The sequence below is a fragment of the Protopterus annectens genome, chromosome 8.part0 (assembly GCF_019279795.1).
Source record: "Protopterus annectens isolate FY-2018-M chromosome 8.part0, PAN1.0, whole genome shotgun sequence".
Taxonomy (NCBI): domain Eukaryota; kingdom Metazoa; phylum Chordata; order Ceratodontiformes; family Protopteridae; genus Protopterus; species Protopterus annectens.
In genome coordinates, this window is record NC_056741.1 from 921,251,905 (window position 1) to 921,270,729 (window position 18,825).

Below are 18,825 nucleotides of genomic sequence, written 5' to 3' on the forward strand. Positions count from 1 at the left end.
GTAAAGTTAGCACTGAACCTATCTGCCAGGATGTTGGCAATATCAGTTGGTACTGTATATTTAGTGCCCTTGTGCTGTAACTCAGAGCAGATCTGAGTGTTGCCATTGAGATTCTTGACATAGCTATAGAATGCTTTGTGGTTGTCTTTAGAATCAGTGTCAATTTTGTTTTCATAACTAGCTTTGGAGGATTTCATGAGGGATCTCAGCTTCTTACTGAGGCTGACCATGGAGTTCCTCCAATCATGGGATTTTACTCTTTTTTTGCAACAGTTTCTTTCTTCTGTTGTAGAGTTTGTTTATAGCAGGGGAGCACCACATTGGCTTCCTTTTTTTTGGAGGATAGCATCTTGGTTCTGTTAGGGATTGCATCCATGCACTTGTGTAAGTGCTTATAAAGTGCACTTGTATAGGATTCAGTAGTCGTATCTCTATTGTCCATCAGCATGGGTGTCGTGAAGTTTGCCACTTCTGTCTTAAGAAGCATGAAGTTGGCTTTGGAGAAATTTTTTACAGTGGTTTCCCTAATGGGTGGGATGTGGATGTCTGGGGTGATTTGCTTGTGGTTGGATCTGACCGAGGAATTGACTTCTGGTGTGGAACACCGGTTGCCCATGTTGGTAATGACCAGGTCTAGGTTATTGCTGCCCCTGGTGGGGGTGTGGATAAGTTGATCAAAGGCATTGGAATTTATGAATTCCAGAAAACGTTGAGCACAAGAGTTGGTACATGAGTAGTTTTCCCAGTTAATGGTGGGGTAGTTGAAATCGACCATTATTAGGGTGTTAGGTTGTACCCTAATATTTTCCAGAGTATCAAGAAATGAGGAGTGGGAATCCTGGGGCATGGTGGGGGGTCTGAAGCAAGCTAGAATTTGCATTGTGGTCTTGCCCAGAGTTAGTTGCACTTGGATAATCTCAGATGCATTATTGGAGGTGTGGATATCCTTAATGAATATGGACACACCTCCACCTTTAGTGCTTCAGTCCAAGTTAGGGGCCGAAAGGTGTGGTATGAATTATAGCCTGGTAATGCAGGGGTGCTCTCTGGAGCCTTGAACCAGGTCTCTGTCACTGTGCAGATGTCGATGTTCTCCATTTTAAGGAGTGCCTTGAGTGAGTGCATTTTGAGGTTTAGACTTCTAGCATTGAGTAGCATTACCCTCAGATTTTGCTTGCTTGTACCTGTTATGGTGGTGAATTTGTCATTTGAATCTTGCCTAAAAAAGGCACTACAGGGGTGGCAAGAGCCTTAGCCAGTATCCGGAATCCCAAGGGCGACAGGTGCAGGCCATCTCTGGCAAAGCATTGTGGTTTGTTGATCATGTCATCCCAGGCAGACAGACACTGGATCCCCTTAGAATGACACCAGAAGCTTAGCCAATTGTTTAGGTCAATCATTTTGTCCTTGTACTGTGGTATCATTCTGGGTGATGGCAGGATGCTACTCAGGGCTAGGGTCATACCTGTCTGGGCTACAAGATCAGAAAAGGCTCTTCCATGTCTCTTTTCATGTAGTCCAGGGAGGTACGTTTCAGGTCACTCGCACCAACATGGACAATGACAGAGTCATATTTGTACTTGCTGTGGAGTGACCTGAGTGCATGCGTTATGTGGTGGATCCTGGCACCTGACAAGCAGCTGACAGTGATTTTCTTCTTGCTTAACCTGGTGTGTGGAACATCAGTGTGCCTGACTATAGAGTCACCTATGACTAGAGTGTTAGGTTCGTTGTTATGCCTTATGGGCTGTGGTTGAGTGGCACACTGAGTTTGTGGGCTATGTGTCATTTGGGTTGTGTTGGAGGTGGAGATTGCTTGCGTTTCTGCTTTGGAGGTCCCTGTTGCTTGGGTAGATTTTGTTTGAGAGCCTCCACAAATGTTGGTGTGTGTTTTGTGTTTCTATGTGTGTGTCTTGGTGGTGCAGGTTTTGAGGGACTATGTGATGAGTGTGGTGTGGTGCAAAAGTTTAACTTATCTTGACTGTCTAGTCCAGTCTTGGATGAAGAGATAGTTGCTTCCAGTTTGGTTATATAAGTGCATCTCTCACAGGTTGTAGAGTCGGGTGGTAGAAGGAGAGGGTTGTCTGTGTACATGAGGCAATTGCTGCATTGCCCCAAGATGCCCAGATTCATCAGGTAGACAGGAGAAAACACCGGGAGCTGACCCTTAGACATGCCTGGATAGATGCTTATTTATTAAGTACTAAAAACTGTTTTTCTCTAGACAAGTGAGGAAAGTTGAGTGCTGTAGTAATTTGTAGCTTATTTAGTGCTTACAATGAGTTCTGAACAAGAGCTGAGCTCAAAGAAACAGATTTGAGTGCTGAAACTAGAAAATTGGCTAGTTCTAAGAAACAAAATTAAGCTAGAAGGCTTTCCCTCCAACACAGAAAGGCTTGAGGGCTCAGAAGCTTACAAACAGTCCTGGATACAGCAAATCTGTATCTGGACTAGACAACTTATAGGAAAGGCAGGAAACAAGCTTAGAAATTTTTTTGAAAGGGGAAAGGAGGAGCAGAAGCTAACTGGGTTGGCCTTCTCAAATTTTCTCCCTGGAATAGGTAGAATGAGGTAATGACACTAGACTGGGAGGAGTGTCCCAGATCAAGTTTACATATAAGCACCCCTGAGGGCACTAGCTGGAGACGCATCTTACTCCAGGTTATGTGCCAAGTCCCTGTCTATGGCACTATATCTCAATGTATTGGTGTCAGGAGAAAGACGATTTCATTAAGCTGATGTGTTTTCCTATTCTTGTCAGAATGTTCATCAGTCTTACCATATCTGTTGCACAGCTCAGAGAGAAGGTATCTTTACATCTTTCATTAAGATGTGAACAGAGACCACATCACAGCTAGTCTTAATCCTCTTTTATCTAGATGAGATATCCTTACTTTTGGCCCCAGTTAGGTATGACATGGTCATAAACCTCACTGCAAATCTCAGCAAGTCTGTATACGTTTCATGTAAAACAGAGTCATAAATAATTAGGATGTATTTGGGGCTACAATACCATAGGATCTGCCTTATGGACTTGAGGACAATTTGCAGCAGTCAGAGGAAGAAATAGAGCCAGTAAACACTGAACATTAAAGGCAAGCATCTGTCAGGATTAAAATACATTTGTAGGTGGATGTTTTTATTATACTAGATAAACCCTTTAGACACAAATGCCTGTAATTCAGAGGTCACTTGGAAACATTGTCTGATTAACTGATGTCCTTAAAATTTCACGTTAGCATACAAAAATTGCTGAAATTAAACCAAGAATTACAGGATCATCACCACCTCATAACCTTCTGTGAAAGTCTGCCAAACAAAATGAACTGGCAAGGATACACAAGAACAGTGAATTGTGTACAACTGTCTGAAGTAATGCAGACATAAATTGTAAGATACTGTCTCTGTTGCAGTTAACTTCTTAGATAAATTAGTATCTTGTGACATAACATTTTTAAGAAATGGTTATATGGGGAAGTAGTAATGGTGCAAGATTTAAGAATGCTGTCCAGTTGAACACCTGGTTGCTGTAATTACTGATCAAAATGCTGAGAATAGTTCAGTTGAGAAACAATTTGAAAAAGATAAACATGGAGACAGGTGATAAAATTAACTTACCTCTTTATGCTGATAATCTGGTATTAATTCCATGGATACTAGTTGTCACTGTGGGGAAATGACAACATGAAAAGATGGCCAGCATGAGTTAAATTCTCAAATGTAGAGGTGGAATAATGATACATATCTACCAATAATTAGTTAAGTTAGATTAACAATGGTGCAGCAGCCAGTCTGTTTGACTTTTGATTCTGAGTTTAGAGCTTTGTACCACCGTTTTTGTTTTGGTTATTTGTCTATTTGGTGGAAAGAGTAATGGAGAAGCAGGTGGTCCCTGCAATTTCTTTGCAGGAAGACCTCGGGTTAACTCGAAAGTTGACTGGCCAACTAACCGAGCTAATTAATTTACTCACACCAGTGGCCTCGTCCCTTGTTGGTATGCAGGAAAGAAACGTTACAGTACTCTCCTCAAGGACCGATGGGTTACCTAAAAAGGACTGTACGAAAAATAACGCTAATATGGAGCTTATGGGTGAAAGAGGAGACACTGGCATCCATTTAGAACCTGCAATTGAGAGTTTTGATCCAGCTAAAATACCGTGTGTATTAAGGGACTCAATAGGGACTGGTGAGAACTATCTTTGTCCACGTAGTGGGGGAGGAACTAACAAACCTCAGAGAAGTGCTGAGGCAAAAGGTACTGTTTCTCCACGCCAGGAGATAAAAGACTGGCTGCATTTTAAATATGTTTTCAAAAGTAACAACAATGACAAAAATGTGCAAGCAAATAGTAATACATATAGGGAGAATTTAAGCTCCCTTGCAAAGTTAATGAATAAACACAGAACTTTAAGTATAGAAAATACTTATTTAACGGAATATATTTTAAAGGAAATTGTGCCCAAAGGGCTACGTGTTTATAAGTTTCCTAATAATGTTGTTCCGGGTTCCTTATTTCATAAGGAACTTATTGAGGTTTTTAATAAATGTGGTATTGATGTGTTAAAACTGATTGTGAGGGAGAACACACACGTTCAGGAAGACCTACACAAAGAAATAGAAGTTTTGGACCAATGTATTAAGAATGATTTAATATTTTCTGTAGAAGAGGAAAAAGAAAAGTATTTTAATATCAGAAAAGATATAGATAAAGTGAAAATTTAATACAAAGGAAAATAAAGAAAATGGACTGGGATATGTATGAATATAGACATAACTTGACACATAAGAGATATGGTAGGAATGTATATTACAAAGGAGATGATAAAAAAAGGACCTTCAGAAAAAGAAGGGGAAAATATTCCTTTGGAAGATGTTTATGACTATGAGGATGAGTACCCCCCCCCCTAAGGAAGTCAGAAAGGATGATGAATAAACAAGGGAGCAGACAAACAAATTTTCAATGGAGGGGGGAAAAGAGGGAGGGGGAAGTACTAGTAGTACCTAACCACCCTGAATTTTTGGAAATTACGAATGTGGGTAACAAATGGTCCTTTAACAATTTTGCCATTTACAATTTTAGTCACTTGGATTTAGAGGAAGAACATTTTAGACTTTTATCCAAAGAGTTGAAGTTTATACCCTACACTATGGGAGATTTGGCAAAATCTCTCCTAGACATTAGGTTGTTTTTAAGAAAAATAAACGTGAACATTTTATTTCCTAGCAATAATAAAAATGAACCTATCCCAGTTTTGAAACGTAGAACTCTCTATAATCCACCTATACACCCCCCAATTAAAGAACTTAGAAAAAGTAATTGAAAATGAAATTAGAAAAGAAAAAGGCAGTATTAAATATCAAACTAACCTGGGGAAAAAGAGAAACAGCTGCTATATGAGATGAGAAATGACCCCAACTTAAGAGTTATGAAACAAGATAAAGGGGTTGGGGGTGGTTATTATGGATAAAATTGAACACGATAGTAGAATGTATAATATCCTATGGGACAATACTAAATGCAATCAAGTCTCTAAAAATGAGATTAATATTGCTTATAATAAAATTGATATAAACTTAAAGGATATGGTATATGAGGGACTTATAAATCAAGAAACCTACCTATTTTTGAAAGTGGAGAAACCTAAAATTCCTTCAATCTTTGGAATCCCAAAAGTTCACAAAAATGAACTTGACCCTCCATTAAGACCCATAGTTTCAGCCGATGGATCTAAAACTCATCCACTAGCTAAATACATAGATATCAAAGTTAAAAAACTATGGGTAGAAAGGGAACATATTCTAAAAGATTCTTGGGACTTGTTAAAAGTTATTTCAGGAGTTAAAGGTTTGGACAATATTTTATTTATTACCACAGATGTAATTGATCTTTTTTCGTCCATTCCACATATTGAAGGTACAGAAATGTTTGAAGAAATACTGTATGAATGTAACAACCTAACTAACAATGAAAAGCAAGTGAATGTGTGGTTGATGGAAATGGTGTTAAAGAATATTTTTTTATATTTTAATGGGGAATTCTTTAGACAGACGCAAGGAGTGGCCATGGGTGCCGCATGTGCTCCAACTTATGCAAATTTAGTACTTGCTAAATGGGAAGAAAAATATGTATAAAATTCCCAATTTAATTCCCATTGGTTACTTTATCGCAGATTTTTGGATGATATAGTCCTATTTTGGACTGGCGGACATGACAAGTTTAAGGAATTCATGGCTTATCGCAATAAAACCACGGAATTTTGAAGTTCACATATACAGTATCAGACAATGTACTACAATACTTAGATTTGGAAATTTATAAGCAGGGGGATGTTTAAGAAACAAAAGTATATAGAAAACCTACATATTGTAATATGTTTCTACATTATGACAGTGCACACCCCCTACACTGTAAAAGGAATATTATAAAAGAACAATTTGTGAGAGTTAGTCGGATGACAAGTTCCCAGAATGATTTTTTCAAAGAATGTGAACTTTTGGAGAAAATGTTCATGGATCGGGGATACCCACCTAAGCTTATTAAGGAAATAAGACATGAAATAGAAGGGGGAAGGAAAAATAGATATACCCCAATTGTGAAGACAACTGACTTTGAAACAGAGCAATTTAAAGATCAAGGGAGAAGTGAAGAGAATTTTCAACTAGCTTTAACCCTAGAATACAATGCACTGAATAGTAATATTAAAAGAATATTTTTTAAGGAATGGGGTAGGTTTATTAATATAACTGATATAGACAAATCAGAAGGGATTTCAACAAAAATAGTGTATAAGAATGCTCAAAGTATAAGAAACATTTTAGAAAGTAGGAATACTATGGCTCCACAGGATGTAAAAAAGACGGGTACATAGATGCTCCCAATGCCCCTATATTTTAAACACCGATAGGTTATATATAGCAAGCAGGGACAGATGGATCATTAATAATAAGAGTTATTACAATTGTGAGTCCATGGGACTAGTTTACATGGCCACCTGTGGGACCTGCAATTCTTTCTATATAGGAAAAATAGAAAGAAAACTCAAAAGAAGGATATATGAACATCTTAATGATATCAAGAATTGCAAGGATACAAATGCTTTGTTTAAACATAAGGAATGTACAGGAGCCACTTTCAAATTTACAGTGTTAAAACACACTCAGAGAGATATAAGAGGGGGCCCCTGGGAGGAGAAAATTGAATATAGGGAGCTTTGGTGGCAGGTAACACTGGAAGCATACAACCCACCAGGGTTGAATGAATACACAAGTATTATGCCTATTCTGAAATTAAGGGCAGCTAAGCTATAATAACATTTTGCAATTCAAAAATTGATTTATATAGAACACTTTTATACATTTTTAAATATTGTATTTTTATAAATTTTATAACACTAAGGTAGTGGTTTTAAATAGTACAAAATGGCATTTTATTCAAAGGTTTTTAATGTAGGATGTTACCAGGTTAATAACATGAATTTCCACTAGAGGGCAGTTTAATATTATAGATTTTTAAAAGGGTATATTTATTCACACTAACATTCTTGATCTTTATAAAGGGAATGAAACTATGCAAATTTTTGGAAAGTTATTTATTTTTTAAAAATGAAAGATATATTTATTCATGTATAGTATTAAATATATTTATAACATTGTTAATTGTTTAATTTATGGTCAATAACTGATTTAATTGGTCAGGGTATAAAAGGAGTGTAGTCAAATTTATGGTTCATCTGATGAAGTCTGATTTTATAGACGAAAACGCATGTGTTTAATGGCGTTTATGTTCGAATACAGAGTGTCATATATTTTATTTCGTGGAAAGTTGTTTGAATAAATAGTGGCTTAAATACTTGGATTTCGCTCTCCGCTCCTCTGTTTGACTTTTGATTCTGAGTCAGCAGGATAAAAATGTTACTAAATTTCTACAAAGAGATGATGGAATAGTGTGAGCAGGGGATAAGGAAGAAGAATGTTGGGAAGCTGGTATGCGGTGGTGCGAGATGTTAAATAGGAAGTGGTTAATGCTACCAAAATTCATATTAGTTCAAGCCTTTTACATAACAGTTGTTATCACCAGTGCTATTTTCCTGGAAATTGATCATTTTCAAAGATATCTGAGGTAGTAAGCATAACTTTCTAAGCAAGGTTATGCACCCTCCTATGCAAAAAGGGAGAGAGATTCTCTGCAGATGTAATAGAAATGACAGTGGTGTTACTAAAGGCTGTATGAAAGAGAAGGCAATCAATCATCAAATACCAGGGTGATGCAAACAGAATGCAAAGATTAAGTTCTGTACAGATATTGGAGATAACTGGGGGGGGGTAAGGTTACAGATACTTGACAACTGATGCACAACAGTAGGTGAAATACTTGCACTGAACATAATAGTATGTTGACAAAACATAGGACATTAACAATTACACAAAGAGGCTTTTGGCTGATAAAGTCAGCTCAGAACTCGTTTGGACATGCAATGGCTTCCCTATCATTAGGGCAACAGTTGCCATTTGGGATAATGAATTACACAACCATCGAGGGGAGGGTTGCAGATTTTCGCTTTTAGCCCTACCATCCTCACAAATGCCTAACTTAAGGTGCTAGAGTGGGATGCTGAATGGGCTGTCTATGCTGGTCATCTCTCACTTCTGTAATGGAAGTTGCCAGCAGACAGCCTTGCCCCCTCCACTTAACACAGGCAGTGGTTTCCCAGACTCCACCAGAAAAATCAAACTTTTTAGTATGCCCCCTGATCCCTGCTTTCCACCCCACCTCCAGCAGTGACAACCATGCCATGCCCCATCACTCATCCCCCTCCCTGCCAGGCTCCTCCATTGCCAGGGCCCCATCCCTCTGTACTGCAGGACCAGACTGCAGAACATAAATATTACACAGAATCTCTTTCACAAATCTATGAAAAATCATCCATGTTTACAATTAGGATATGAAGGGCACCTAGACTCACAGAACATGTTCTGGATCTTTTAAAGTTTATACAGCATAAATGGACTGACAGCCCACAAACAATACATATTTTGGTAACAGAAAATGGATAATATGACAATATGAAGATGGATAATATCTTTATAGTTATGGAGTGTACAATGTGATTTTTACTGAAGTCAAGTTGCCTTATAATCAAAAGAATGGAAAACTCTTACTAATTATCTCAATGGAGACTTGAAGTATTACAGGCTCCCAAAGATAGAATATGCTGTGAATGGGAGTTACACTGACTGAGTGTGGGTATATTAGAAATAAATATTTTTTACTTGACATCTGGGGAGTAAAAAAGGCAAAATGTACACAGTATATTGCATCATATGGGTAAGTACTCCACAAAGTGTGTCATTTTTGTTTTGTGATTTATTAGAACCTGAAGTCTGACACATTTGTTAGTTCTTAATGTACTCACATTCTAAATACATGTGTTTGTTTTACTTTGGGATATATGTAATAGATCACATTACTAAGGTTTCATTTTTAGCAACTTTTATCCCTGGCCTCCACTATGAAATGCAACAAAATCCCTACCAGCAATTTACACCATCATGAACTTAGGTACATGGGACCTTGGGTTATCCAAAACACTGCATCTTATCAGTACACTGAAATGCAGGGTCAGTAGCAGAAAATGCATTTAAGCATGTAGTATCAGGATAAAATCCACATTTTCATCTTTCAGGCATCACAACAGACTATTTGTATTGTCTGACATGTATTCTTAGCATCTAAATATATACTGTTTAAGCAAAGCATAGGAAAAATATTCAATAACTTCTATTGAAAATTACCATGACCTAGCAAATTTTAACAATATATATGCAGAGAGGAACATCCTAACAATAAAGCCGACATAAGCAAAAGACTGAAAATATTTCTTTTATTTAGTATACAAAAAGATTCAGTACCATAAATGTATGAGTAATTGTACATCTATTGAAGTGATCAATTCCTTGACAGAGTTTTCTAATATAGCATGAGTTTTCCAATGGTTAAGGTTTATGTTTTCAGTTTCATACAATTCTCAACCAAAACATACACATAAATGCACACATATACAAATTCATGTTTTTATTGCTCAACTGTCATGTGTGGAGTAGTTGTATACTGTGCATAGACATGGAAGTGTGATGCTTGTAATATCCCACAGAATGCATTTTACAACTGCTATCATGCTAAGTTTTCCATTTCATTTTTGGAGCAGAATAAATTGCTAAAGGGGAAACCCACTGAACCTCTGCAGCGGTACTGCATTTCTGATCAAGGAAATGTTTAAGGTGAATTTTAACAGTGCTTAGCTGCAAATATATTCTTGCAATATACAAAAGGAATGGGCTTAAAGTCTGAGGGTGAGTGGGATCAAAGCTAAGTCACTGAGTGGCAAATAAGAGTATGTGTGTGCATGATGTAGGCATGTGCAACTGCAGATGGCATGTTCTCTGCAAAATCAAACGAACTTGCAAATTTTTTTATTTACTTTTTTGTGGAGGTGTCAAAGCCAGCCATACCTCTCCAACATATTAAGCTTTGCCCTCTGTAACATCCCCCACAGGGTAAGTTGCAAAAACTTGCAGTGAGTGCTAATTTGCTTATTTGGGCTCAGTTATTGCTAAACAGCAACTTGACCAACAAACCAATAAAAATATTGTTACATGATTATCTCCACTCTCACATGCTGAGGTATACTAATAAAATGTTTTACACTGAATCACTACACTTACTTGGCATGTTTTATACATGTCTTCTAATGTGTTGTACTGTGAAAAATACATAAAAAGGACACAGATAAGACATTTCATACTGGTTAAAAAGTAAGTAGCCTATGTATGTGCTCTGGTATACAGATGTTTCTAGTAGTGCTAAAAGTGCTACTTACTTCTTCCAACTTTAACAGCTGAGTTCTACAGGTCTTAATGAACAAACTGCCATGACTGCATTTATGCTTCACAAACATATGCGAATAATGATGCAAAATTTGTGTTCTCCAAAAATTAAAACTCTGAATGACAAACATGGTACTACCCTATTCATTTATGAGAATGTTATTTAATGTTAAAATGCAGACTGGCAGTTTATCTTTTTAACAGGTAGTACTTTGTACATTAGGATGCTTCCAGGGACTGAACCACAATAAATAAAAACAAACAAAAAAAAAATGCAAATCTACTATGTACTTTAAAAGCAATAATAAACTCTGACTTCTGAATTATTCAAACCTGCATTTAAAAAATAACTTTATAGATAGTTAGACTTAATGTTTTTTTCTTTATTTAAGAAATCACATGCCTGTCATCAACACACGTCTAAATTATACATTTCTGCTCTCAGAACCATTTATGGACCTTTTAGTAAACTAGTGCAAAGAGCATGGATGTCCCATTTTAAGTTGTTTATTGTCAAAAGGCACGTTATTGAATCAGGGCAGAGCTGGTATAACATTATGCGAGTCCCCCTCACACCCCACCCAGAGTTCTAAGCCATAAATGCTAGTGTTTTTACAACCCTGATATTTTATACAGCTGTGTAGTCTTCTCTTTTATCTCTGCAGTTTCAGTGCTGGCATATCATTTTCAGTCCTCAAGTCTTTGGATTTAGTTAAATCCTAGTTTTTTCCTTGATCCACTTTCGTATTACAGGTACCCGTGTATAAATTCCAGGTTTATTCCTTCGAGCGCAGCCTTCACCCCAGCTGACGATTCCACATAGAAACCATTTACCACTGTCCTCCATGCATGACAAAGGGCCACCAGAGTCACCCTAAGGGTTTTGAAAACAGAATTAAAAAAAGGAATCTAAATAAAAGTTTTGCATTTTATAACACGTTTCACAGTGAGGTTCATAAATCTATATTGTTATACTCATGAAAATGACAGCAGTTCATTAACATACAAGTAAGAAAGTTAGTAGCACTTTACAGTACCAGCTAGTGGAGTAACAAGGAAGTAGAACATCTCTATAAACTTGGCATCACAAAACATTTTACGTGCCTCATTCTACAGGCGTCTCAGTCAACATGCAGTGCATTTTGTTTGCTTTACAAATTCAACATCTAATTCAAAGTACTTGTTCCATTAATAATTATGCCCAAGTTCTTATTTAATTAATGATTTATTAAACAACCAAGCAAATGGTTTTTAACAGTAAAACAACATAAACTTGGACATTTTCCATATAAAGATGTGCAGCAGGTAAGGGTGATAAAGGATAATGAGGGAAACGTACTCACAAGCAAGGAGAGTGTGTTGAGCAGATGGAAAGAGTAGGGAGACAAGGTTGGATGATGGGCACATAGTGAATCATTAAGTGCAGTGGATTAGCAAGGAGGAAGTAAGGATAGCTATGAAGAGGATAAAGAACGGAAAGGCTGTTGGTCCCTTTGACATACCTGTGGAAGCATGGAGGTGTTTAGGTGAAATGGCAGTGGAGTTTTTAAGTGTTTTGGTACCAATTTTTAAGAATAAGGGTGATGTGCAGAGCTGCAGTAACTACAGAGGGATTAAACTGATCAGTCACAGCATGAAGTTATGGGAAAGAGTAGTGGAAGCTAGGTTAAGAAGGGAGGTGATGATTAGTGATCAGCAGTATGGTTTCATGCCAGGAAAGAGCACTACAGATGCGATGTTTGCTCTGAGAGTGTTGTTGGAGAAATACAGAGAAGGTCAGAAGGAGTTGCATTGTGTCTTTGTGGACTGAGAGAAAACATATGACAGGGTGCCTAGAGAGGAGTTGTGGTATTGTATGAGGAATTCGGGAGTGTCAGAGAAATATGTAAGAGTGGTACAGGATATGTACGAGGGTAGTGTGACAGCGGTGAGGTCTGCGGTGGGAGTGACAGATGCGTTTAAGGTGGAAGTGGGATTACATCAAGGATCAGCTCTGAGCCCTTTCTTATTTGCAATGGTGATGGACAGGTTGACAGACGAGATCAGACAGGAGTCCCCGTGGTCTATGATGTTTGCAGATGACATTGTGATCTGTAGTGAGAGTAGGGGACAGGTGGAGGAGACTCTGGAGAGGTGGAGATATGCTCTACAGAGAAGAGGAATGAAGGTCAGCAGGACTAAAAAGTACAGATTTGTACCTACCATAAATGTAGATGTCCGATAGGTATGCAACTGCAGTCCTTACATATGGGTTGTCCTGCCTCAGGCAGCCCTTCGGTCGGCCGGATTCCAAAGTCTGGGTCTGGCGTCGGCTGATGTCACCCTTTCCCCGACGTCAGAGCGCCTGGGGTATAAAAGCGTCAGCCGACGCCATCTTCTTCAGTGTTTCTTGCCCCAGATGCCGGGTGCCCTCTAAGGAAGGCTAAATTTTGAAAATAGAGAAAAAATTCCAGACAAGTACAATAACATAAAAACAAATACACCATAAAAGATTACCCCAGGTAGCTAAAATGAGGGATAGAAACCCAAAGGAATACCACAGAGGGGTAGGTGGGAGGGAAAACCTGACTGCAGTTGCATACCTATTGGACATCTACATTTATGGTAGGTACAAAACTGTACTATGTCCTTCAAGGATGCAACTGCAGTCCTTACATATGAGTTGAATACCATAGCCAACCTGGGGGTGGTAGGCACTAAGACAAAGATGGTGTAGCTAAAATGCCCTGCAGGACTGCAGAAGCAAACCCTGCTCTGGATCTGGAATATAAAGGCGGGTTGTAATGTTTGGAAAATGTATGCATGGAGCTCCATGTAGCAGCTTCTAAAATGTCCTTTGTTGCCACTCCTCTTAAAAAGGCTGTGGAGGTGGCTGTAGCTCTGGTGGAATGTGGCCTGATGTCAGATGGCACAGCTTTTCCATGAAAAGAGTAGCAGAATCGAATGCAATTTCCAATCCATTTAGAAATTGTCTGTTTGGAAATTGCTTTTCCCTGCAATCCAACAGTGTAAGCTACAAAAAGCTGGTCAGATTTTCTGAAAAACTTTGTTCTGTCCAAGTAGTAGCGCAACTGTCTGTGTATGTCCAAGGTGTGCAGAAGTCTCTCCCCTTTATTTTGAGGATTGGGAAAGAAGGTAGGCAGGTGAATAGCTTGATTCAGGGACACCCTGGATACCACCTTTGGCATGAATGATGGATTGGTTCTCAAAGAAACTCTGTCCTGATGAAAAATGAGAAATGGTTGTATTACCATAAGGGCCTGTAGCTCAGAGACTCTTCTTGCTGAGGTTACTGCCAGAAGGAAAGCTGTCTTCCAAGACAGAAATTTCAACTCTGAAGATGCTGCTGGTTCAAAGGGAGGAAGAGTTAATTTTTCCAGCATGAAGTTGAGGTCCCATGCAGACACTGGTGGTTTCCTTGGAGGGTTGATGTTCTTTATACCTCTTAGAAACTGTCTTAGCAATGGGTGAGAAAATACAGGTGGATCAGTGTTATATTTGGCAGATATTGCTGAAGCATGTACTTTTATGGAAGAATATGAAATGCCATTGTGGAGCATTTCAGCCAAATATTCTAGGATCTGTGGAATGCTCATCACTGATGGGTCTTGACCCTTTTTGCTATTCCAGATAAGAAATCTCTTCCATTTTGCTGAGTATGTTTTTCTAGTGGAAGGTCTGCGCGCCTCCAGGATGATATCTTTTACCCTTTTGGAAAGTGTATCCTGAGGAATAGTCATGGAATCTTCCAAGCTGTCAGCTTCAATGTTTTCAAGCTGGGGTGTAGTGTCCTGTAATTGTGCTGTGTCAGAAGAAGTGGCCTTTGAGGAAGGAGCCACGGATTGGTGTGTGTCAAGCTCCGTAGCAGTGGGTACCAGTGTTGTCTTGGCCAGTCTGGAGCTATCAGTATGACTGTTGGTTGCTCTGTCTTGATCTTTAGTAACACCTTGGTCATCAAAGGAGGAGGTGGGAAGGCATATAGTGTTAGAGAGTTCCAACTGAAGGAGAGAGCGTCCACCTTCCATGCTTGAGGATGGTATGTCATTGTGCAAAACTTTTTCAGATGGTGATTGAGGTGGGAGGCAAAAAGATCTATGTCTGGCCTTCCCCATGCTTGTGTTATTTGTAAGAAAATGTCTGGATGCAACATCCATTCGTGTGGATCCATGATGTTTCTGCTTAGGCTGTCCGCCAGAACATTGTCCTTCCCTGGTACAAACTGGGATTGCAGCTCTATTTTCAATTGTAGGGAGATGTCCCAGAGATTCATTGCCAGTCTGCAAAGAGGGTAGGAATGGGTACCTCCTTGCTTGTTTATGTACCACATAACTGTGGTATTGTCTGTCTTTATTAGTAGATGGCCCTGATGCATGAACTTTTCGAAGGCCTTGATTGCATGCATCACTGCCAGCATTTCTTTTTGGTTGATGTGCAGGTGCTTTTCTTTTTGTGTCCATTGTCCTTGAATGCATCTGCCCTCCATGTGCGCCCCCCATCCATGGTCTGAGGCATCTGTTGTTATGGTTTGACTTGTATGAGGCTTGCTGAAAGGCAGACCTTTGTTTATCTGGCTTGCTTGAGCCCACCACAGAAATTCCTTTTGAAGGCATGGAATGAGTGGGATCAATGCTTCCAGGCTGTGGCTGTGTTGAGACCATAAACTTTTTAGATACCATTGTAGTTTCCTCATATGCAGCCTTGCGTGTGGGATCAGAAGAATGCAAGATGCCATGAAACCCAGGGCCTGCAGGATTTTCCTTGCAGTCATCTGGGTGTATGTTGCCAATTTTCTGAAGTATTCTGGGAATTGTTTTTGTTTTTCTTTTGTCAGAAACGCCATCTGGGTGTTTGTGTCCAGTGTGGCACCCAGGAAAGATATTTGTTGGGATGGTACGAGACTTGATTTCTGAATACTGACTGTGTATCCCAAGGCCTGCAGTAGGTGAATGGCGTAGTCCAAGTTTTTTAACAAGGCTTGATGGCTGTCCGCTTGTATAAGGCAGTCGTCCAGGTAAGGGTACATTTGTATCCCCTGGAGTCTGCAATGTGCAATTACTGATGCCAGGCATTTCATGAACACTCTGGGCGCAGTAGATAAGCCAAAGGGCAATGCTGAGAATTGATAATGCTCTGAGCCTGCAAGAAATCTGAGGTATCTTCTGCAACTTTGTCTGATTGGGACATGCAGGTATGCCCCCTTGAGGTCCAGAGTTACCAACCAAGACCCCTTGACCAGCATGGGAAGGAGTTGCTGTAAAGTCAGCATTTTGAATTTTGGCACAATAAGGTAAGTATTCAGTGCGGACAAGTCCAGAATGGGTCTCCATTGGCTTTCTTTTCTTGGAACAAGGAACAGTCTTGAATAAAATCCTTGGTCTTGTTCTGCAGAAGGAACCTTCTCTATTGCTCTTATTTGAAGTAGGTTTGTTATTTGTTTGAGTGCCTCTGCCCTTTGATTTGGTGGCAGGTTTGGCCTGCCATGTCTTGTTGGTAGTGTATGAAAATGGAGTCTGTATCCTTTGTCTATTATGTCCAGTATCCATTTGTCCTTTGTAATATTGTGCCAATTTTGTGAGAATAAAGATAATTTTCCGCCCAAAGGTGCTTCTAATTGAGCCCTGGATGGCGGAGTCAAAGTCAAGTCATTGAGATTGTCCCTGCGGAGCAGTGGAAGGTCCTGCCCCACCTCTCTGGTTCGGAGGCTGCCATTGGCGTCCTCTGTAGGAGCCTCGAGTTTGCCCTCTACCTCTGCCACGTCTGTTTTTGCCTCTTTGAAATTTGTCTGTGTCTGGAAAGGCCCAATGCTTAGAAGGCCAATTCCTGCTGAATCTTGGAGGCTGTACCTGGAGGAAATCTTTGACTGTTTGCACTGATTTTGCCTTTTCCTCTATTTTCTTTAAAACCTCTTGTGCAGTAGCACCAAATAGCTTATGTTTCTCTAGTGGTGCGTCCAAAAGCTTAATTTTCACATGGTCTGGCAATGTTTGTTCCTTTAACCAAGCATGTCTGCGTATGACCGCACCTGTCATTGCTGCTCTACATGAAGCTTCCAATGCATCATATCCACACTGAAGGAAATGGTTGCTAACCTGCTGAGTATTATGAACCAATCCTGTAACCCCTTTCTATCTAAAGGTTCAGGGGAAGCCAATTTTTTTGCAAGTCATCCAACATGTATTCCTGATACTGAATCATATGAAATTGACAATTTAATGTTCGCATAGAAAGGGTGGAAGATGTATATACTTTCTTGCCCCACCTTTCTAAAGCCCTAGAATCTCTTTCCGAAGGAAGTGGATTCTTAGCAGTAGTGGAGGAAATCCCTTTAGGCCCCTGAGAAATAGTTTCAGGGTCAGCAGTATGGCCCTTGTACAGAAATTGATGTGTGTCTGGGACCCTGTAGTACCTGTCTGGCTTGACAGGGGCAAGGGGGAGGGAGACAGGGGAAACACTAGATTCTAAGTACACATCATCTAAAACATTTAAAACTGGAGGAATAGCTAAGGGTCTATGCTGAGGTAGCTTTAAAAATTCCCTTAACCTTTTCCTAGAATCTGAGTATTCTTGGCCTTGCCATTTGAAGTGTTCCCTCATGGAATGAAGTGTTTCCCCAAAGGAAAACTCCTCAGGAGGAGAAGCAGAGGGAATGGATTCCTCCGCATCAGAATCCTCGTAGGCCGGGAAGGCCTCCTCCTGGTAGTCTGAATGTGCAGAATCACCTGAGGCCTCATTGGAGGACTTGGGATCTACCTGCTCAACCCTAGGCCTCTTGACAAAAGGTGGCTGAGAGCCTCTATCTGGATGTGGCTGAGAACCCCTAATTAAAGAAATAAGGTCCTCAGCTAAACTTAAAATTTGAGAACCAGAAGTGGATCCCAGAGAGACAGATCTTGGAGGAAGAGACTTAGCCTGTTTGGCAGCCTTAGCACATGTGTAGGCCTTAATGGACATAGACACTGGAGGCCTGGCAGCCCCACGTGCTGGAGTAGTCTTATCCACTGAAATGGTGTCAGAAATATCCTGGGCTACGGTGACTTGCGAGAGTGTATGTGTGTGTGTGTGTGTGTGTGTGTGTGTGTGTGTGTGTGTGTGTGTGTGTGTGTGTGCGCGTGCACTTATGTATATGTGTTTCATCTACCTCATATTAAATAGTCGTGACAATGCTTAGTCACCACAGTAAAACCTAGAAAAACATACTTAGCTTACATATCCCTTTAGGCTTTCGAATAGTAGCTAAACATTGTCCTCCCCCATAATGCCTTTTTTTAGGCAATGCCAAACTGAAAGTACTTATGACATAGCAAATGAAAACCAAGAAAATCTAAAAGTGTTACTGCTCAATGCTAGGAGTCTAAACAAGAAACTACACTCCCTACAAGCTCTCCTCACCCTAGAGAACGCTGACATCTGGACAGTCACTGACACATGGTTTAAAGCCAAAGAAAGCACACTGGCAGTTCAAGACTAATTCCTTCCAGACATTTAGACCAGCTACTACACAAAAAGAACTAAAGGTGGAGGTGTCTTGATTTATATCAAAAAATAAATATACCTCAAGGCTGGTCAAACAGGACAATGCACTCAAACTTCTCCACATTCAAATAACCACAGGCAAAATCACATGCCACTTCCTGGTCCATAGACTGTGACTTACAGCTTGCAATGAAACCCATGGCAAGTACTTAAACTTACTGGAAACATTCACCATACAACCCAATACAATGTCAAGGGCAACTTTAATTGGCCCACTATTAACTGAGAATCATACATGACACCAAATGTGCAGGCACAGAGATTCCTGGATTTTGTAAACACAAACTCTCTGGACCAGATTGGCAATATGCTGACCAGGGGTGTAAACATACCAGAATCTGGTCCTCACTACTATGGGAGAGTGTCGCACACCCCCTAGTGTAATGTCTTCTATGGCAAGGTCAGACC

General features: G+C 39.7%; 1 protein-coding gene across 2 annotated transcripts in view; it reads right to left on the minus strand.

The window, feature by feature from the left end:
• Nucleotides 1-9,864: 9,864 nt before the first annotated feature.
• The window catches only part of LOC122809158 (suppressor of tumorigenicity 14 protein homolog), a 1,180,509-nt gene continuing 1,171,548 nt past the window's right edge, over nt 9,865-18,825 (minus strand). For both annotated transcript variants that reach the window (XM_044080444.1, XM_044080445.1), the window contains exon 19: nt 9,865-11,758. In XM_044080444.1, coding sequence (XP_043936379.1) covers nt 11,597-11,758 — 162 coding nt within the window. In that variant the 3' untranslated portion in view covers nt 9,865-11,596. The remainder of the gene's footprint in view (nt 11,759-18,825) is intronic.